The sequence below is a fragment of the Ischnura elegans genome, chromosome 6, assembly GCF_921293095.1.
Source record: "Ischnura elegans chromosome 6, ioIscEleg1.1, whole genome shotgun sequence".
In the NCBI taxonomy this organism is placed as follows: domain Eukaryota; kingdom Metazoa; phylum Arthropoda; class Insecta; order Odonata; family Coenagrionidae; genus Ischnura; species Ischnura elegans.
Window position 1 is genome coordinate 91,471,049 of NC_060251.1, and position 22,659 is coordinate 91,493,707.

The following is a 22,659-nucleotide window of genomic DNA, read 5'->3' on the forward strand; positions in this document are numbered from 1 at the left end:
AAAAAAATGCAAAATTGTTATGCAGAAGTTAATATTCCTGTTATAAATTTGAAATATTCCAATATGACGGAAGACAAATTTGATATAACAATTATAAATAATAAAAGCGAATTATTTCTCAAACTGGATATTAGAGTGAATGAAAAAAATGCATAATGAGAGTATAGAAGTGGAAATTTTTGCCAGGACATTTAAGTGAAAATTGTTATATTCTCAATTTCAATGCACAGAGAGAAAAATTCGAAATAATAAGTATTGACATTTAGCATTTTATTTGCTTTCGCATTCAAATGATTTTATATCAGAAATTTTACCTTCTTTATTTGCATTCTGCATTTTTCTACTTCCGCAAATACATCGATCCCATAACAAAAGAAAATTCATTCTGTATTTTCATTTTGCATTCATCTTCCTTTGCACAAAAATCGAATTTTTAACAAGAATATTCATTTTTGTCTTATGTTTCAGCTTTATTCTTCCTATACGTACGTACAGCGTACGTATAGGAAGTACGTACGCATTACGCATACTTCTTTCTGTGCACTAAAATCAAGATTTAACAAAAAATAGATCGCTTCTGTATCATCATTTTGCATTTCCTTCGTGCGTCCTGAAATCACGTTTATAACAAGAATTTTCACTTCAGTATCAAAATTTAGTATACTTCCCTACTGCGCACAAGAATCTTGTTTCTAACAAGATTTTTCATTAATTCCTTTTAATCGTTTTGCACTTTCCAGTCCTCGAGATGATTGTAAGAATTTCCACTTTCGTATCATCATTTCGCATTGTCCTCTCGTGCACTGGAATTTTTTTTGAAAGACATGAATTTTCACTTCTCTATCAGTGTTTTCACCCCATCGCACTGAAATCACGAGATCATAAGATGAAGATTTGGTGCTATGTGGACATTCATTGTGTGAAATATTTGGTGAAAAATTTGGTGCTTTGAGGACATGTATTGTGAGTGTGAAAAATGGTATTTTGAGGGCTTTTTAAAATTTGTTTTCTACTTTGTATTTTGGGTTATGTATATTATTGTGTCTTAATGCACTTCCTAAATCTATGTTACCACCCGACTTCATGGTCGACTTGTAACTAAATATTTTAATAATAATAATAATAACTATCACCTCGGATTCCAATGTGAAGACTGAATGATGATGACAATAAAGTATGAATTACTACTGTGCACACCACGTACAATAACGATGATTCATTTTTTAAATATGATTTTAATGTGAAGGAAGATTAGTGTGAAATAATGACCAAAGGTTAAAATTGCCTTTCTAAACGCGAATTTAGTGTGCCGAAAGAAATATGGGACACGACATTACAGAAGTGATAATTCTTTTTTTGAACTCGATTAACTGCCTCGGTATAAAATACAAAATGAAATTATAATACTATAATGTAATATTAGCTGACTAAATAATATAATATTAGAAGTTAATATTCCTGCTACAAATTTTATTTCATTGCAAAAGAAGAAAAATGCAAAATGACTTTACAGAAGTGAATATCCTTTTCATTGCTAAATTTCAATGCGAAGGTACATAAATGTGAAATAATAATATAGAAATGATTTTTTTGTAAACTGGATTTTAGTCGGAATCCAAAAAAATGCGAATTATTATCACAAAAATCATTATCCATTTTAAGAACTTAATTTTCCTCTCTTTAAATTTAGAAAAATGCTGGTTTCTACTCAATTTTAAAAGTGCGCAGCAGGCAGAAAAATGTTAAATAAAAAGTTATCATTTTTTTTACATTTCCTTCAATTTTTGTTGTAAACTCCATTTTAGTCCTTGGGTAGAAAAAAGCGAAGAAGCATCACAGAAGTAAATTTAATTTGGCTCGATTTTTAGGGGTAGGACGTAAAATGGGAAATGACAAAAAAGAAGTAAAAGTTATTTTTATAAATTCGATTTTAGTCATGGGCAGAAAAATGCAAAGAGACATTCCAGAAGTGAAGATTCTTGTCATAAACTCGATTTACGTGCACATGAAGGAAAATGCAATATGGAAATATTTTTTATTTAATGAACTCTATTTCTGTGCAAAAATAGAAGAAAGGATCGTGTAGACAATACCCAAGTTTTAATATCTTGAATTTAAGAAGGAGGAATAAAAATGGGGAATTAGAATAAAGAAAGGAAAATTCTTGCTATAAACTCAATTTTAGTGAGAATGAAGAAAAATGCTAAGTGAAAAGTCAGAAGCCAAAATTCTAATTATAAACTCGATTTCGTTGCTCAGGAAGAAGGTTGCTAAATGGTGATTCAGAAGTGATACAAAAGGCATTGAATTATATCTACGGTTTCGTTTGAAACTACACAAGTGTTCATTGACCTTATCTCTCCCAAAAAGATGTATTAACGTTATATAACGTATAAAGGTTCATGGGCGTACCCAGCGAGGGCCAGGAGGGGGAAGCTGCCTCCCTAGAAGCAAAAATCACAAATGTCTTTAAGGAGAATAATATTTTTTCAAGCAAACAATTTTAAAAACTAATAAAGAGCTGTTCGAGTTTCCTAAAATGGTTGGTTAGCTTGTCCCCCACCTACCCAGTTTTGATCCTGTGTATGCCTTGTATGGGTTTGGGTGAAACTTTCGACAAGGTCATTGACCTCTCTACTCCTAAAGGAGGCCCAGTGACCTCTCTACTACCAAGAAGGTCATTCACCTCATCATTCCCAAAAACGTCATCAAACCTTACAGGGTAGTGAAAAACGGCGGACAGGGTCATTGACCTCTTCACTCACAAAACAGTCATTGAACCTTATGAGTTAGACTTAAACTACAGACAATGTCATTGACTTACACCAACTTAAAAATTTCGTTGACACTAGAATTATGAAGTTGTTTCCGAAACAGAGTCCACTACAAAAAAGATCATTGAACCTTACGAATTTGAGAGTGAAGCTATGAACAGGGTCCTTGACCTCAGAACGACCCAAAAAGGCCATCAACCTTCCTGCTAGTTCACATGATCACCACCGGCAGAGCTCCTGTATTCTTTCTGTGAAAGACAAAAAATACAGTGTGCTTTAAGTAGAGGCGCGCAAAAGCCGTTCCGCTCGAGTCTCGCTCTCGGGAGTCAAACTGGTAGTCTCACTCCCGGGAGCGAACAATCCCGGATTGCGGTCTCGGGAGCGAGCGGGATATATTGAGCTCTCGTCGCTCCCGGCAATTTGGCGGATAGCACATACGCAGTGGGCTACTTGCTTTCATGCAGGGAATGCATATTTATCTCTCTCACAGTGGGTTCTTGGTCTCATTCTGGGGTGCGAATCCACCACTGGTGAACAGTAAAATAAATGCATAGCAAGTATAATTAATTATAATTGTATAATCTAGGGCAGCGGTTCCCAAAGTGGAGGTCGCGACCCCCAGGGGGGTCGCGGGCCGTTCGGAAAGGGGTCGCGAGATGTATACGAATAATAAAGTGAACTATGTACTTAAACTTAGACAACCATTTTTAGGGGGTCGCGGCTAAAACGTATGGGCTAAAATGGGTCGCAGAAAGAAAAGTTTGGGAACCGCTGATCTAGGGTATAAGAAGAGAGATTTATTCCAGAATTTCATCCATAACATGGAGTGCTAATATTCTTTTCGCTCAGAGAATTGTAAGACGGAAATTTTCAACTGCAATTGATGTATAACATAAGTTCGTATTAGTGGAATTTATAAGAATAGTACGCGAAATAAAAGAACAATAACTTGATGTGGTTTTCATTTACCATCATTACGTTGTATTTCAATTTCTTTTTGCATTATAATTAATAAACAAAATGTCATTCACATGGTCTGGGTCAATACGTGATCGACGGTCAGTTATTACAAGGCCTGCACGAGAGAAGCATCTTTCGCTGGTTGCACTACTGGCAGGAATATTCATTATCCGCCGAGCGACCTTCGATAGCCGCGGAAAAGAATGCCGATGGATACTCCACCAATGCAAAACCTTCTGCACATATTCCGGAACGCTTCGCTCAATGTAACGCGTCACTTCGTCAGTGGTTTGTGGTATTTCAGGCCTTTGCAACCATTCTGAAAACCTCTTTTTCATAGGTGGACTATGACAAGTTTGAGATAAATCACTTTCTTCTGTGATTTCTGTCACTATAAGGATAAATGTTAAATTAAATCATCGTGCTACTACTATAAATTGCAGCCAGTAATTAAGAAAAAATCTTTATTTTTTGTAGTGATACATTACCATTTACTTCCTGGCACATTATTCGAGCGTTGTCATACACGCATTGTCGCTCTTCAGATGTTAAACGGAGGAGGTCTTTATAATTTGGATTTAAAAATAGTGCCATATAATGTCGCCTTTCCAGCTGAGACATAACTTTCTCATCGAGAAATGAGGCTGCCCTTATCTTGATTTTCTTAAGTGTCTATTGAAAGAAAAACAAAAAGTCAAATACATGTTTAGGAAACAAGAAGTATTAACATTCGCCATCCACACGGCTAGATGACTCGATCGTGTGCTTCAGTCGACATAGCGGCTAAACTTGCATTATTCATTGGAATTGAGTCTTAAATAAATAGTCGAATGAACGAAAGGGGAGAATTGAACTCCTACCTCACTTTCGTCAACAGAGACGCCACAATGGCTTCTTAGACGAAAAATCCAGGGTACTGCCAGCGGTAGCGTAGGTTCAGCCTCTCCTTCAAGATCATCTGTAGCTTCCTTAAAAGGCTTAAGAAAGGCTACCATCTCAGCTACCAGGTCGGAATTGTAATTGTTTGCGAGGTGTACTCTTTCACTGTCACGGAGCAACTGTAACCCAGACGGCACAGGAAGTTTTCGTACCTGAATACGAGGGTGGACCATCAAGATACAAAAATCGCGCTTAGGAAGTTACTAAAAAGGTTTTGTTTCTTTATTTCCTTTAATGACGAAAAAAGATGCAAGAGGACTGGCAAATTCATATGCATCGATAAAATTGTATCTCATCGATAAAACTGTATTCGGTCTGGGACTATTTTCTTTCGCGGGTGGTGCCATCGTGCCATATCATCCTAGAAAGATCACATGCCTTCACAAGCTGGCACAAGCCAGCACAAGCCGTTGGAGATCGCATCGTTTACGTCACGTCTCACCACATTTCAGGGATTTTTGTGGTTAAGTTTGTGAAAAATAGAGTGTCTGGTAATGGTGAAGTTTCCCTTATTCTTTAATTTCATTCACTGGGCTTCAGAAACGTGTTAGTGAGATATTTTTGTTAAAAATGCCTTTCGTGTGTGTATTGTCGGGATGTAATGGAAACTCCGGGACATGGTTCAAGTTTTTAGCTTTCCAAAAGATCCTGAGTTGAAGAAGAAGTGCATTTGGGCGATAAGAAGAAAACATTTCACCCCTACGAAAAACTGTGAGGTATGTACTCTTTCTCGCTGTAATTATTTGGATGTAATTTTAAGTTAGAATTGGCTTCGGGATGTTGATGCTGGACTAAGTGTTTGGCTCCGCTGTTGAGGCACAATACCCGTTTCCTGATTCACGCCAGGGGATAGTGAATTATCCACCTGCTCCCTTCTTATCTCCGTCATGCTATCATGTGCGGGTCTAGTCACTCCTCTCCACTGACTGTTTCCCTGCCACTCTCTACGATTTGCGTTCGCCCCTGCTGACCTTTGTGTGGTATTTACACACGGTGGCCTTTCCCTTGGCGGCGGCCTAACGTTTTGCCCCTCCTCTACACTCTCGTCATAATATTCCAATAGAATGACCAACTTCTCTAAATCCAAAGGCTCCGCACTTTTTAAGAGATTCCTTACCCAGGGAGGGAATTGGCGTATGAGAAAAAATTTAAGTTCCTCATCACATATTGGAGGTTCACGAGACCTGGCTGATGCAATTTTCCTCATCGCATGTTCACTCATTTTCCCATCTTTCGCACGTGAATAATATCCTGTCATTACTCTAGCTCGATATTCATACCGCGCGTTTTCACTCCAATATTTTCACAAAAAATTCTGTTTAATTTCCTCGTACGTTTCTGGTACAGGAAATAAGGTATTTCTCCACAAACGAGCGTTTCCTTCCATCATATTTAAAAATACATATGGCCATTTAGCCAGTGGGACAGCAAGCAACTTTAAATACTCCTCTGCCTCATTCAAAAACACTCGAGGGTTCTGATCAATTTTACCTTTGAATACAGGTTTATGAAGGCCAATATTTGGTGGAGCTATTGAGGCGGCCAACACCGGTCCGGAGCCAACTTGCTCCATATGCCTCATTCTATCACTTAGCTGATTCAACCTTTGTTCATTTGTCTCATCATGCTGGGCTATCTCTTTGATTTGAGCCTTCAAACCGTTCTCCCTCGTTATGGCTTCCTGTTCCTTAATTTCTATAACTTCGCGGACAACGTCAACCTCCCGTTTAATTTCTACTTTTACACATTCTATTTTACCATTCAACATTTGTAACAGCTCTCGGTACTCCCTCCGTTTCTTTTCCTCCTTCTCCTCTTTCTCCCTCCGCCTCTTTTCCTCCTTTTCCTCTTCCTCCCTCCGTCTCTCCTCCCTTTCTGAAAACAAATATTTTTTAAATACTAAAATCGGATCGTTTGAATCCGGTGAGGCCGGTATGGAATGAAAGGTGGGAGTTGACCAAACGGTCGATTCAACTCCAACTGCGCTTTCCTCTACCGCCTCGTCCTCCTCGCTGTTCTCCATAACCTCTACTTCATCGATATCACGTCCTTCCATATATTTCAGATCCTTCTTACGAGTAACCATTGTATTAAATATCTAAATTTCCAAAAATGTGCCAAAATTTTGCCCCTATGATTACCCTCAGTCATTCGTTTCCAAAAGCTAAAGCGCCACTTACTCGAACATTTACACCACACAAAGAATAATCGGGTCCTACTGTTCGGGCGCCACTTGTGGCATCCCACCCCCGACTCGCCCGGATACCACGATAGAACCGGGGGGAGACGTCGCACAAAAAATAAGAAAAAATACAAATCCGCGAAGATCCCTCCCGCATGGGACCTACGGGACAAAACTATGCCACTCACTTCTCGTAATTCAAATAAATAAAGAAAATATTCCCCTTCTGTGAAGATGATTGCGGGTGGGGGAGTTCCCGATTCAAACTTATGGGTGACGTTCGGGCGCTGATGCACTCGTCCAACACGCATTTACGGGAAGGAAATCAGACGGGGCGAAAGGAAGGATGAAGGATATTTTCAATGGGGTGACCCGTGGAGGAATCAGAACAAAAAACACTCTCTCAAAACACTTTCAATTAAACAAAATATAATTCACACAAATAAGGTTGCATATGACAAAAAAAGCAAAAGGAACCCTCTTATACGCTAATGAAATATGAATTGGTGAAAGCCACTTATGAAACATCGATGATAAAAAATAAAAAAACAATATAACTTGGTTTCTGGATGAAAATCAATATAGAAAATGATGATAACAAAGTAAAGTTCGGTGGTGAACACGTAAATATGATACAAATTCAATGATTTCTTGACTGGGGAGGTAAATGATAGTCCATCCCGTCGAATGTAAATTTGGGGTGCGAACGTTAATTGTACTTGGTGACTGATTTCACATTCACTTATGTAACGGGTGCGTTCCGTGACTGTTTGTCTTAACTTGGCTTGGCAGGAGACACAAGGGGGCTTTGGGGGGGGAATAGCTGCAATCTTACTTTATCGTAGTCCGAGTCTCGACCAGGTTGGATCCAACACTCTCTCTTTCCATTTACTGCACTCCTTTCTCCCTTGTTGGAGGAAGCTGCATCCGGAACGGAGATAATGCGTCCTCTTCAGCTGGTCCTTTGCTCCTTCGGATGGGGGGGGGGGGGATTCTTCTTCCAGATCAGTCTTTCTGAAAATACTTGGGCCCCTTGTCTCCTCCTGCCGTGCGTCGCACTGATTTTGGGCATAGGCTCCGCCCGACAGTCACTTAGGAATTCTCTCGTTCTCTTTCGTGCACCACCTTTTTATCATACCTCAACTAGGGGTGGGGTAATGCACAATGAAGGGAGGGAGGAGTAATACGCCACTCATTCAGGGAAAACCCGAGCTCCCCTCCTCCCACACACACACACTCACACACAACCATACAAAAATCGGCGAAAACACATTCATCCCCTCTTACTCATCCACGCCTTCCTCCACGGGCCCTGGTTTGGGGGTGGGGGTTTTGGGAAAGGTCGTGGAACGAGCGGGTAAACTGGTAGGGAAGAAAATGCGCCGAGTGGAAATGCACTGTAATGGGGCTTGAACCATTACAGTACATATCTACAAAATCGGCGTCGCAGCGCCATCTCTGCATTAAACAATAAACTTAGGAATTCAACTTGATTTTAACATAATTACTTCAACAAGGAAGGTTCGTGTAAGTCTGCTAGAAAGCCAGCTAGTAGATTTGACGGATAGCACATACTATGTGCTGTCCGCCAAATTGCCGGGAGCGACGAGAGCTCAATCCCGCTCGCTCCCGAGACCGCAATCCGGGATTGTTCGCTCCCGGGAGTGAGACTACCAGTTTGACTCCCGAGAGCGAGACTCGAGCGGGAGCGGAACGGCTTTTGCGCGCCTCTAGCTTTAAGTAGTACCCTACTATTGCTTAAGTCATCTGCTTACTGATTTTCCGTCATAATACTAGATTTAATGAACCTATTTTACAGGAGGCAAAAATGAGCGAAACAATGCAAAGCAGATTATTGATGACATTGAAAGTGTAATGCTGAACAGCAAAATCGATATACTATTGGGATACTTTTTTGGTAGCACTGTTTTGTGGGAAGGAAAGGACAGCTGTGCAAAACACATTTTCAAAGATTAACAAAGCTCTAATGCTGATTATGATCTGCTAATGGACGTGGAACTTCACAAGCGTCTACACCAAAACCTCTATAAGCAACCAGGAAGAAATATGCTCTCATGCATTTTCAATGGAAACACCAGAGGCCTTCATTAAACATTCCACTTTACAAGGTAGATGATGCAAACATTAGACAATCGTTAATCTAATATGTTGAAGCTTCTTTTTTAAATTATGTAATTTAGAAGCTGCATTAGACCATTAGTAAGCAAAATATTTACTTGTTTTTATGTGCTTTTGAAATAAAAACTATGCTATGGAAGAAGATATGATTCCTTAGCAGTTCATGTCGTAGAATATCCAGAGAGGATTCTGGACATGTAGGTAAGAATTCAGAACAAGACAAATGATTTTTCTTGTGGAATTTTCATACTTAACTTGCACTTGCAGGTGACCGTAAAGGATTGCCAGTGGCTAGTCTGGTGTTATTTTCTTGAATACTGAAATATTAATGCTTTCCATTTGATGTTAATTATGTACCATTCTCATTTTAGGCCCTCCTACGAGCACTAAGTTTGTCATAGCATTGACTAGGGTCAATTTATCCAACTAATCTACTGTCTACACTGACAGCTGTTCTGTTCAACTGACTACAGCTGTTCCATAATGCATAAGAACACATTTGTATTTCATGAATAGCGATCAAATGAATAGGAAATGCTGTGATTTCTTTAGATGATGCATTAGGATTCATTCCACTTCACGTTTTTTACTTCTCCAAAACTCAACAGTTACCACCTTATCCATGTTTTTTCCTTGAAAATATCTAACTTGCACATATGTGCATTCAGTCTAGACAGCAGATTTGTTGCATAAATTTACCCAGTCAATGCAATGATAAATGAAATTAGGTGGGCCTAAAATGAGAATGGCACGTAATTAGGATCAATTGTATTGCCATTAAAATAAAATTTATTTCAGGGGAAAATAACTCCACTTTTGGTGATGAAACAACAATGTCACCCTTTGCATGTGTCTATTCATTGGTAATCTCCAATACTTAATGATTAATTTTTTCCCTTTGCATTCCAAGAAATCCAAAATTAATGAATCTAAACCTCAAAGCAGATAAAGTTTTGCGGAAGGAAAGAGTTTCCGACCACAGGCTTACATGAAATAAAAATCCCAAAGAGATGAAGAGGAAGTTTCCTAGTGCATGACTTGGGTGCTGAGCACTGGACCACCATTGTCCGCATGTTTAAGTCTTTCAAAACGGTATTTTATTACAGCCGCAATTGTTTTAACTATTGGTTATATATGGAGGATGATCCCTGGACAAGGTACCATGGACTGCAAGTCCATAAAGGTTGGATTGGATTCCGAGTCCCGGTTGAGGGACAATCCTAGCTAAAGTCGTTAATAATCACTCTTTAGTGTTATATAAAACATAGATAAATTTAATTCGTCAGCAAGAGAACAAAAGATATATGTAAATGCATTTCAAGCACAGCCAGAAAAAATAAAGGCTCTCCACATGGTGGTCGACTGCACCACCGTTATTTGAAAAAGCGCAGAGCTGCTGCGCTTTATGGTCACCTCTCCTCGCAGCGCCCGATCATCATCATCAGAGCGTGAAGAAGATTGACCGACGCCATCTCTTCAGCTGCACTCTTGTCAGGACCTTCACCAAATTTCACCAACTCCGGAGTGGTACCCAGACTAGCAGCGCACAATGCATTCCCAACTGTACAAGGGAGAGCAGAATTAGGCCAACGCGTACATCAACCCACGACTTGTTCTTTCAAAAACACCATTGAACAACAACTGAGATTACCCGGGTAATTTTTTCAGTTTCTTGAGTAAGCTAAAGATTTCTCAGGCATCAGACAAAATTTATCCTTTCAACAAAAATTCAAAGTTTCACCTTCATTCTTTATTCACCATGGAATCTTCTAAAAATAGGTTGAATTTAATGTAGATTTGAGAAAAATGGAAAAATCTCGCGTTTATGAAAAAATTTAAGTTAGGAAAATAGTTTTAGCTTCTAATTAAATCGTTATCGATAAAAGCAGAAGATTCCGCAAAAGTAAGAGGTTTATGATAGGATACAACCCAACTAGAGGCCACACCCCACCCAAGGGAGAAAAAAAATACCTGACCAGAAACCAAAAATTCTGCCCTGCAAACCACTGCAATTAGGAGTGGCAATTAAAAGACTTTGGTTTGAATCCAAACTGAGCCACCAGAGTTTTTCACAGCCAGCATCAGCCTTGATTGAAACCCACTTTGCCTGTGTGGGAAGTCACTCTTCAGAAGCAGTGTTTGGAAATAATGTTAAAGAGCTGCTCGAGTCAGCCACACAGCATACACAAGAGTGCACTTACGATTAGATTTCATGAACATGTAATCAAGAGGAAGGTCATTCCCTTCTGCAAACTTCTCCAAAGTCTCCTTGGGTGTGTGGCTCAACGCAAACTGAAAGCAAAGACAAGCAGAGTGTTACAAGAGTGGTTTCCAAAAATAAATGCATCATTCTCTCTGCTGGCTACTTATTGACTTGCCAGCCATCTAACCAATGGAAACACTTGGACCCAAAATCACAATTCCCCAAAAGAACTCAGTACACGTAAGGAGGAAAATACAAGTTACGTCAGAGAAAAATCTTCGCATTGAAATTTAGCAATGAAAAGGATATTCACATCTGTATAGTCATTTTGCATTTTTCTTCCTTTTCTTACGTGAAGATGCCAACAAATCCTTCACTTTCACCATTTTTTCTCACTCTATCTTAATTAAAACAAGACATCAAAGTGCCAAAAGCAAGGAATTTGGATGATTGAAAACATTTTACACCATAGCAGTCATTGAGGCATCGAAGATCCTGCCAGTATCTAGCAGGTGCATTCCCTGACGTATTCAGCTGTAGTTCGTACAGCCTTTCATTCAGAATTAATATCATCTCCACTATACACCATTCACTGGCTTGTCGTAATAGACATAAATAGAGGAAAAACATTGATTGCATTGATGAAACACTGACATTCTTTACAGTATATGGTGCTCGGGGGTAACTGGGGCATAGTTTTTCAATGTGATAGTACCATTTCATTTTCAAATATGTATTTATTGTACAGATAACTCCAGTGAATGGGTGAAAATAAACACGTAGATTTGACAATAATATGACTAGCACATCATGTGACTTGAATTTAATTACTACCATTAAACAATATTTTATATTAATATTATTTTCACATCTCAGTTGACCCCACTTACCCCACTACTTGAGGGTAACTGGATCACCCCATGGCAAATCCCATTTGAGCACTGCCACAATTATTTTGGATAACTGGATCTATCAAAGTACTTTAAATTATCAGAAAAAATATTGGTTAACACAGCTATTTTGATTATTATGAATGTAAAGGCCGTTGTATCAGAACGGTTACGGAGACCTCACGGATTTCCCTTTCAAAACACAAACACCAGAGGCGGACTCTGCCAAGTCGAACATTCTGAGTTAGTGCTTCAGAGATTTCAATCGGTGGGGTGAATTCTCAGCTGAAAAATGCGCAGTAAATTCTCGGTGAAGCTTCATTCAATTCACTGCAATATTCATGAACTCTTCCGCGCATTCTTACATTATTAGATATAAAATCAATAAACATTAATATAGTCTAAGAGTTGCATCTCGAGCATTGCCAATCAAAATGCGTAATATTATTCCCCGAATTGACCGATCGCATGGATTCAGGAAAGTATGGTATCTCAGCGCTACATTACTAAACTGAATACTTAAATTGATTCATTATGTTATACTGCGATCAGGGTTCCCACTCTACCTGAACAATGAAATTCACGGCTTTTTCCAGGTTTTCACGGTTATTTTTCACGTTTTCACGGTTTTTTTAAGGTTTTCACGGTCTCAATTTTGCTAAATTCACGGTCCGTTAATAAGCCAACAATAAGAAAATCACTGGCCGTATATCAACAGAAAATTAACGTACGCGAAAAACGCCGTGAATGTTAACGCCGCAATGAAAAGTGATATCTGTTATGACGTGATCTATCGTTTGTAAAATTCAAGGCCGACTAAAGGACCAGCCCAACCGCGCTCTTGCCCGGACGCCGAATACCCTTCGGACCTTCTTCCGTCCGGACACTCGAGGTCCTTTTTTAATTCCTCGCTGAGAGATTGTTTTTTGCGCACGTTGTTATTACTGCACAGTAACCGAATTTCCCCCACCCCAATATTTCTTATTTAACGGAAAATATTTTATTTAAATTGTTTATAGAATATAATAAATTGATTCTTTCTTATTCAGCGGAAAATATTTTATGAAAATTGTTAATAGAACATAATAAATCGAAAAACAATTTCATACACCGTATTAGCACGAATCTAAGACAAACACGATTCTAAGACTACCCTCCTTTTTTGGAACTCCACTAGGAGACAATTTTTCTTTATTAATAACGATACGATTATAAAATGAATGCGGAAAAACGATCAATGCTTAATTTTTTTGCTAGATTGCCTATGTCCCAGGAAACGCAGGATTTTGGCGAGTAATTAAGAAATTCATTAAAGGTTTCAAAACAATATTTTAGATAATAACAGGAATAGTAGTACTTTATCAAGATACATACGTCATATTGTTGATTCGACCCATGTCTCTTTCAAAATTCTGAATGTTTGCTCTCCACTCGGCATTTACACTGCTATTATGGATTTCAGTCAGATGTAAAAATTCTTATCCATCAAACACCATTTCCAGTACACGTATTCACGAGAGCAATGTGCATGTTGTGCCTAAAACAACCGCATTCGCCGGTGCAGTGACTGGTTGTGAGATGGATCACGAAGGCCAAAAATAGTCAATTACTTGAATTGTTCCTGTCTAATGAATATATTTTTAATACAATTGAGGTAGTGTGTAAAGCGTGAACAATGTTGCGTTAATCGTCAGCGGCACGCCCACCTGGATCTTCGCCTTCATATCTCTACTTGTTTTCTCCAGGTAGCTCACTCTACCCCCACCCCTACCGTCATGTGCTAGCGGACAACCCAAGGCGCTCTGCAATATTCACGCGCATCTAGCCCGGATTCTTTTCTTCATGTTCAATTATTTTCAGTCCATCTCTTAAAGTTCTCAATAGTTTCTTCGGAGGGGCCATGGTCGGAAGACGACTAAAATTAAACTAGTGAAAATGACTTTATTAAACCCACATGGAAAACACTCGGTGGTTCGAAGTCCAGCCACCCCGGAAAGTAGGGAACCACTCGTACGAGGTGAAGTTCGGAACTCACGTATCGCCAGAGCACACTGCAGAGGGCGAAGCGTGACCATATGACTGCGCCATGAAATTTTTTACCCTAAAGATGCCCATTCTTTTCTAATTAGCGTAGCGCCAGATGATCAGATGAATTCGGATTGTTAGTAGGGAGAAACAAAAATCCTGAGAAGATATCCCTTCGTCAGTAACTCTGACAAGGGAGACTACTAGTAGTAGTATAGCTCGTAAATTGATAACTGATAACAACCTGGTATCATGTTTTCGGAACAAAATGCCGAATTAACTGCCGTAAGCTCAGCTACGAGGATATCGCGTTTCGCCAAAAATCACCATCGTATTTTTCCATCTATTTCCTTGCTTAAAATACGTCATGTGTGGTCTCGTTTTTTTTTAACGTGCAAATTACTAACATTTCAATCTAATAAAAGCATAATAGCAATTACTGAATATCATTGTTAGATACCTTTTGGGCTAATAGGTGATTCATGCAGCAGTTGACCTCCATAAACTGGGAACTTTAGGCTGAAAAAGGTCAGTTGGTGAGAAGAGGGGGGAGCGCGAAACACGTTTCTATTGTTCTCGTGTAACTCGATATTTTTTTCGAAGCTAAGGTCTTCGTAATAAGATCCCTGCGCGAGATGGGACCTGTTTTTATTTTGAAGAAGAGGAAAGCGTCAGAAGGGGGGAGGCGAATGGTGAATGGAGGGGGATAAGGGTTCTTGGGAAATGCGCTAATGTTACTTTCCCACGGCACTGAGCTTCTCCCAATGGTAGTTCCATCTCTTAGAGAGGATTCCAACTACGTGCTTGTCGTTATTAGCCATAAATGACACATTGTATTTATTTCGTCTCATTTTCGTCAAACGATGGATGCGGGAAAATTCTGCGTCGGAACCGCGATCTTCAAACGATCAATGCGAGAAACGATACTTCAGGGAACGATAGATGCGGTAAAAAATTAAATTGTCTATAAGGAACTTTATTTGGGACCAGAAACGGCGAACGATCAATGCGGGAACGATAGATCGAGGTTCCACCGTATAACTTTCTTTTGAAAGCGGCAGTGTAATGACTTCTTTTCTCTGCTATTGTAATACTCTGAAACCAAAACTGAATCGATCTCTCTAATCAGAGGCAAATCATGTTCCCTTCTTACCGTTGCTCTGGGAAAAATGGAACGACTATGTAGCATAATTAATCGTAGAGGGCGTAACTTGGTGGAAATCCATAATATCACGAATACAAGGATCAAGGAAATAGCAAAGTTCTTGATCCTTGTATTCGTGAGACTATGTAGCAGTTTATATCGCGACGGCATTGAGGCTTTAACGTCACAAACAAACAGCATTACCTTAGATAGCACAAAGCGGAGGAACTGGATCCCCACCGACAGTAAATAACTCCACACAAACTTTCCGGTTGCGACGTAAAACTGGCAAGTTCCAGGTCGACGCATGCGACAATCGTGTAATGCTGTGTTGCCATAAGCGGAAATCTTATCTCGTTTTCAGGGCCGCAATGCGCGAGAATTAGTAACGTCACGCCGAAAGCTCGCTGTCACCCGGTTCAAACGCAGGGAGCGTAGTGTCCACAGCGCATGGCAGGTTGTCAAGGCTAGCGGTCTTCCAGTCATAGGATTGAGGGTGTTGAATAAACGTTCAAATTTTTCGACACAATGACCATCTAGATTTAGTTTCGAAAGTGGTCGCTGCAGCCAGTGGGAAGGCTAATTGGGTGGAAGGGGGACTAAGCAGTGACCGAGGGAGGGGAAACCAAGCCATTTGAGGAAAGTAAGCAAGCTGATGAGAAGTGGTGTCATATTTCAGGAGGGGGAGAGAAAAGGCCTGCGCTGGGGAAAGATGTTTTTTTCTTCAGGCAACATTCGTTCCCACGCTTTTCTGACCCATACGACCGCATGCGACGATGCTCGCCACAATGAATAGAAGTGCGCTAGCCACGAACGAAGATGAAAATTTCTGGGAAGGTATTATTATCAAGATTGAGATATTTTTCAGGTTTTAAGACGAAATTCACGGCTATTTCCCGGTTTTTTCACGGTAGAGGAAATTCACGGCTAATTCACGGTTTTAAGGTTTTCACGGTTGAGTGGGAACCCTGGCGATCTAAGGGCCCATAGTTTGCATTGTCTACTTGCCTTTAATCATTATATCTTCTGCCTTTTATATATTACGTACATTGACGAATCCGGTGGTTTCACTGTCACAGTTAATACATGCACGAGGGGTTTCAAGGATTACGAGCAAATAACACAAAAAAATACCAGTAAATCACTATATTCTTAGACACATCCACACGCACATACACTCAATCTTTCACGCACACAAACATACTTTCATTCTCTCATATCTCAATAAAATTATGTGAAAATATAATCATTTGAATAATTACTTCGCTGGAAACATCGAAGAGTATTTCAAATGCACGAAGCTAATAAAAAGTGAGCTTTAATTCAGCCAACTCCGTCATTAACTTGCAACAAAGTTAGTGGGGAAAAGCTTTCAATAACGCAGTATTCATTTACATTGGCACACAATATGAGAGAAAGAGAAAAATCAGCTGAATAAAATCTTTGCAAAATACAACACGGTAAATCAGTCGTCAGAAACATGTAAACAAGTACGCAATTAATATCGTGTGTCAACTTTTTCTTCACTTTTTCGCAGCGTTCATTGCTAACACTCAAAATTTCAATGCCTTCACGTGGGTGTCAACTAATTCTTTTCCGCAATAAAGATTTCTGCTCGTACTTCATTATCTTTTAATTCCACAGATGGAAATGTCCAAACTTAAGGATACAATTTCTAATGTTTGAAAGTCGGAGTTGGGGTGCGTATGCTGTGTAACAAGCTGTATCCTACAGGAGTGAGCGCAACCACTTCCATTGCTCGAACTGCAAATTTTCACGTTGATTGGTGAACTGGGATTTATAAGCGATTTTTCTACAGAAATAAATGAAAATTCCTTCGAGGAATGATAAAAAAAATGGGTCACTTTATTTTGTTTAGCACGTAAAAAACTCGATAACTATTCGATATTTTTTCTGCCATTGGGTATAAGAGCGAATATCTACTTCATCGCGCTCTTCATTCAAAAATTGATGTAATCACTTGAAATACGGTTATCACTTACGTAAGTACGGATTTACGTAAGTACGGATTTACGTAAGTCGAGACATACGTAACTCGGGGGATGCCTGCAGTTAATTTAGATCATTAATTAAGCGTGTACCTAGTGGAAATACGGTTTGAGACGTAATTTTTGCCGTCATAGGTTATCGGGCGATTGACTTCCAGGCAGAGGGTCTACACTAAAGCCTTCAAGGTTTCGGTATTCATGGGGGAGAAATGGAGCGGTGGCTGAGTTGCGTATGAATAGCATAAACACATAAAAGGGTCCGCTACAGAGTCTCAAACACAATGACTTCATTCCCTCCCAGCAGTAGTAGGCACTCTGCATCTCAAGTATACAGTGCAGCAGTTGCCCAGCAGTTGTTTCGATAGAGCCATACAGTGTAAAAACCAAGAGAACAATGGCAAAAAATAGGAATGCGGATAGAAAAACCAAGAAGTTATCAAGAAAAACCATAAACCAAGAAGAGAAATTGAAAGAGGTCAATTTCTTTGAAAATTGAGAGTGTCAAAGCGATATTGCGTGGAAGTTTAAACTCACGATGCTTTATTCTGAATAAAGACAAAGTTAAACATCAGTGACCTCAGCCGTACCAACTTCAACCAAGCGGTCAACACTTACGGAAAGTTCATCGTGAATCTGTACAAAAAGACAGGGGTGGTAATCGCTCCGAGACATTTAGTGAAAGCTCCGGTTGGTTCCAGAGTTTTAAACGGCAGGTATTTTCAGTGCGGCAATATCAGGTGAATCTGAAAGTGTTGATAGTGCAGTCACCGCAACATTTTCTGATGAACTCCAAGCAGTGATTGAAATTGGTTCCTTTCCCCCTCAACTAGTGTTGACGAGACAATATTGTTTTGGGAAAGAATGCAATCTCGTTCATTCATTATCAGGGAAGGAAAACTGGGTCAGGTTTCAAGGCATTAAGACTGTTTCACATATCTGCTAATGCCGTGGAGGACTTCAAATTAAAATGATTTATCATTCACAAACTCTGCGAGCAATGAAATGGTATTCAAATTAGCACTAGCCTGTTATTTGGATGAGCGACAAAGGGGCCTGGGTGACACAATAATTGTTTTTAGGCTGAATTGAAAATTCGTCAACTGCCTACAATGCATTACGAACCCCTGAGATAGCAAATGGTAGACCACACGCACAACAGGAGGGAATTTCAAAAGCACGTGCAAATTTTTTTTTACGAGTATAAAAGTCTTTGAATGCGTGCCCACTATCTTTAAAGTAGAGATGTGCGAATAGTATCCGCGAATACTCGAATACCTCGAATATTAGAAAGTATTCGATAATCGAGGTTTCGAATAGTTATGCGAAAAGTACCGCCTCGAATACCTCGAATACTTTGAATTTCGCGTCATACACTGTCGCACGCACGTCGTTGGTAGTTGACTCGGAAAAATGTAGAGAACTAGTCATTTAGTGCTCGCAGCGCCGTTTTACGCAAGTTGACGAATTACATCAAATTCGTGGATTTTAGCGGTGAAAAGAGTTCAAAGAGGGGAACCGAAAATGGTCGGGTGAAAAAATCCGAAAATCCCCGATTCCCCCCACCAGGAGAACCTCAGTGCCGTGGGATAGCAACCTTAGAGCATTTCCCACGATCCGCTATCCCCCTCCATTCAGCACTCGCCTCACCCACTCTGACGCTTTCCTCTTCTCCGAAATCAAACAAAAGGTCCCAGCTCGCGCAGGGATCGCATTATGAAGACCCCTGCTTCGAAAAAAATATCGAGTTACGAGAACAATAAAAACGTGTTTCACGCCCTCCCTCCTTTTCTCACCTACTGACCTTTTTCTGGCTACCTGCTTCGAAGTTCCCCATTTCTGGAGGTCAACTGCTGTGCGAGTACCGTGGGATACTTACATTAGCGCATTTCCCAAGATCCGGTATCCCTCTCCATTCAGCACTAGCCCCCCCCCCCCTCTGAGGCTTTCCTCTTCTTCGAAATAAAAAAAAAGTCACAGCTCGCGCAGGGATCATATTACGAAGACCTTAGCTTCGAAAAAATACCAAGTTACACGAGAACAATAGAAACGTGTTTCCGGCTCTCCCTTTTCTCCCCCACTGACCTTTTTTTTCCTACCAGCTTCGAAGTTCCCCATTTCTGTGGAGGTCAACCGCTGCATGAGTCATCTATTAGCACAAAAGGTGTCTAAGAATGACTTTCGTCAATTGATGTTACACCTTTATTGAATTGAAATATTAGTATTGTGCGCGTAATTTCAAAAAGAATAAGACCAAACACGACGTATTTCTGAGTTTATTTAAGCATTTTACGCATAGAAATAAATGTCAAAATACGACGGAGACTTAGCATTCTGGCGAAACTCGATAAGAGCAGCAGAGCTTCTCGGAAGTTGATGCGGTATTTTTTTCCGAAAGCATATATCAAGTTACAATTAATGAGTGGTGCTATAAATCTTAATTGTTACAGTCCCAGACAAATTTTTTTATATTTTCTCAGAATATTTGGTTTCTCCCTGATAGCAATTCCAATTCATCTTCTTATCTCGTGAGAACTCCCAAAGATGGACTGAAAATAATTGAAGAAAATCCGGTAGAATAGAGCTTGTATTTTGCAAAATGCCTCAGATTGTCAGCTAGCACTTGGCAGCAGAAGTGGGGGTAAAGCGATGTTAGTTGAATTAATGATATGCCCAATTGTTTCCATAAAATTAAAATATTCATTAATCAGCTAAATTCCTGTTCGAATCATTTAAAGGAAATCAAAATTACTCCCCAAAATCTTGTGTTGCCTGCTGCATAGGCAACCGAGTCAAACATTCCAGCATTCATCATTTAGTATTCGAGGTATTCGAAATTCGAGGTATTCGAAATTCGAGGTATTCGAATATTCGAGCAATGATTTAATATTCGAATTCGATATTCGAATTCGAGAAATCTGCTATTCGACCCATCTCTACTTTAAAGACATTTTAAACTTTAAACAGTTTATATGAATAACGTTTTTTAAGGCTATTAACATGAATATATCTGGTTTAGAGGAAATTCAATACCCAACACCACTGCTACCAGGAACGCATCCTATCTTCCCTATGTTAAAACGCTCTCATATAACGCAAATTTGTATAGCGCAAAGACCCCAAGGAACGCATCCCTTGCGTTATACGAGGCATGGGTGTACATATTTCACACTTTTAGATGTTTAAATGACGATATCTATTTTTTGAGATTAAATGAAAAGTGAAAAATTTCAAGCGCACGAAAATGCGATGGTTAATTATGGCTGATGGGAAAAGCCTGTGCAACATCTAGCTGTTGCTGTGTGAGGCCACCTGGGTACGAGGCTATGACCGCTGCTACGATGCAGGCTGCTTGCTGCCAAGCATGGCGGTAGCGTAGAGTACCCTGCTAGCAAGTAGCGCTTGGTTTAAATAAGGATTATAAATTCCCTATCAAACGAAGGAAACTTTCCGACCTTACGCAGTTTTAATAGGTTATTATTAAGATGTTTCCCTGAGCTCTGTGCCTCATGCATGCATTGGTAATCTCAGATGACGTAAAACTCCTACCTACTCGTATAGCATCTAGTGATGTCATGTGGAGTGGCATCGCATGGCTGCCAATCTGGCCTTTTTCAAATGAGGTTAAAAGTGACCATTAACAGTGGTCTAAACTGGGATTTCTAAAACCAAATACAGTGGAACTTGGTTAGTACGTTCCTCCTTAGTACGTTTTCCTCCTTAGTACAGGGATTTCCCTCGGTCCCGGTACCATCCGAACAAAATACAGGTAAAAGCATTTGGTTAGTATGTTTGAAAAAATTGCGCTTTCCTGGTTAGTACGCTCAATTGCTTGCCGTGACGCAACCCGCAATTCGTTCTCTAGTATCTTCTTAAGGGTCGCAAAAGTCTAAATTCATGATTTAATTTATTATTATTAGCCATTAACATTCTTCCATTCGTTCCACATCTCTTTCTTCGACCGTAATTTATCCAAATGCATTTCTGAATTCTTGTGATGTGCTGAATAATAAAATGCGGCCATTTTTCGGGAATGCCTGACTATGAAAAACTACAGCCAATACGAAGCCCCAACTTTCCCCACCCCAAGCTCCTCGCCTTCTGTTGCCTTTTGAGCGCTTGGGAGTGCCCACTTCTGCGCACAAAGTTCGTGAGTGGGCAATAGGGTAGTTTCCTTCATCAAAGAAAACAAAAGGCATTGATGGCGATTCGTTACCCACCATTAGTGTATTCATAATACACAAATTATTTGGTTTTTGAAATACCGGTTTAGACGAATGGCAAGGGTCAAATTTTATTCTCATTTGAAAAAGGCCAGATTGGCGCCCATGCGATTCCACTCCACGTGACGTCACAGGGACCTAGTTTCTACACGAGAGGATAGGAGTTATGCATCGTCAGAGGCTACCAATGCATGCATGAGTCACAGAGCTCAGGGAAACATGTCTTAATAATCACCTATTAAAACTGGCTAAGGTCGGAAAGTTTTCTTCGCTTGATAAGGTATTAATAAACCTTTTTTAAGCCATGCGCTACCAGACAGGAAGGTACTCAGCTACCCGTTAGCATCCTGCGTCCTATCAGTGCTCAGAGCCTCGATCAAGGTCACCTACCAGGCGGGAGGGGGAACCAGAAATGCGTCGTACGGACTTTTTCCCTTCATTCCTACTTACGCGTCGCGTTTTCGCGCGCTTGAAATTTTTCACTTTTCATTTGATCGCGAAAAATAGATATCGTCATTTAAAAATCTAAAAGCGTGAAATACGTACTCCAGGAGTAATAATCTTTCGATTTAGGCAATAAAAAAATAATAGGAAACCACCCTATTGTTGCTATTGCACGAGTTATCATGATGAAGAAATGAGTCTTAACGGTCTTAGACGATTCCCACATTATCTAAAGCAGTACTGCTCCATACACTCGACGTCGTGCGTATTTACTTGACTACTGTTGCGGGAGCAGACGATCCTCTGGATCTCCACGCGAAGCTCAGCTTAAAAACACTTGATTTCGGAAAGAAAGCAGACGACATTAGACAAATTTTGAAAGTAAATTTCTACTGTTTAATATAAAATTTTCTTGTAATTACGTCGCAATCTAATAATCTTGCGTGTCATCAATCGATATATCGATCGATTTTACTATCGATATGGTATCATTCCAGAAGCGAATGTCTACGGCTGTTGCCGTAATTTTAAAGTCAATATAAGTTTTCCCAATTTTTATGATGCTTAAAAAACCAGTTGACTTACTCCGGGTTGTTGTTATATTCTACGAGTATGCTGTGAGAAAGGAAATGACTTGTCTTCGCTTGTCTGAGCTTCACTCGTCCTCGTTCTGTTAATATACAGTAGAACCTCGCTTTTACGCCCCCGCAATATACGTTTTCCCGCAATT

General features: G+C 39.8%; 1 protein-coding gene across 1 annotated transcript in view; it reads right to left on the reverse strand.

The window, feature by feature from the left end:
- Positions 1-10,249: 10,249 nt before the first annotated feature.
- The window catches only part of LOC124161162 (RISC-loading complex subunit tarbp2-like), a 44,977-nt gene continuing 32,567 nt past the window's right edge, over positions 10,250-22,659 (reverse strand). Inside the window, exons 7-8 of the mRNA XM_046537394.1 lie at positions 11,196-11,286; positions 10,250-10,555 (exon numbers count right to left, since the gene is read on the reverse strand). Of these exons, the coding sequence (XP_046393350.1) occupies positions 10,404-10,555; positions 11,196-11,286 (243 nt within the window). The 3' untranslated portion in view covers positions 10,250-10,403. The remainder of the gene's footprint in view (positions 10,556-11,195; positions 11,287-22,659) is intronic.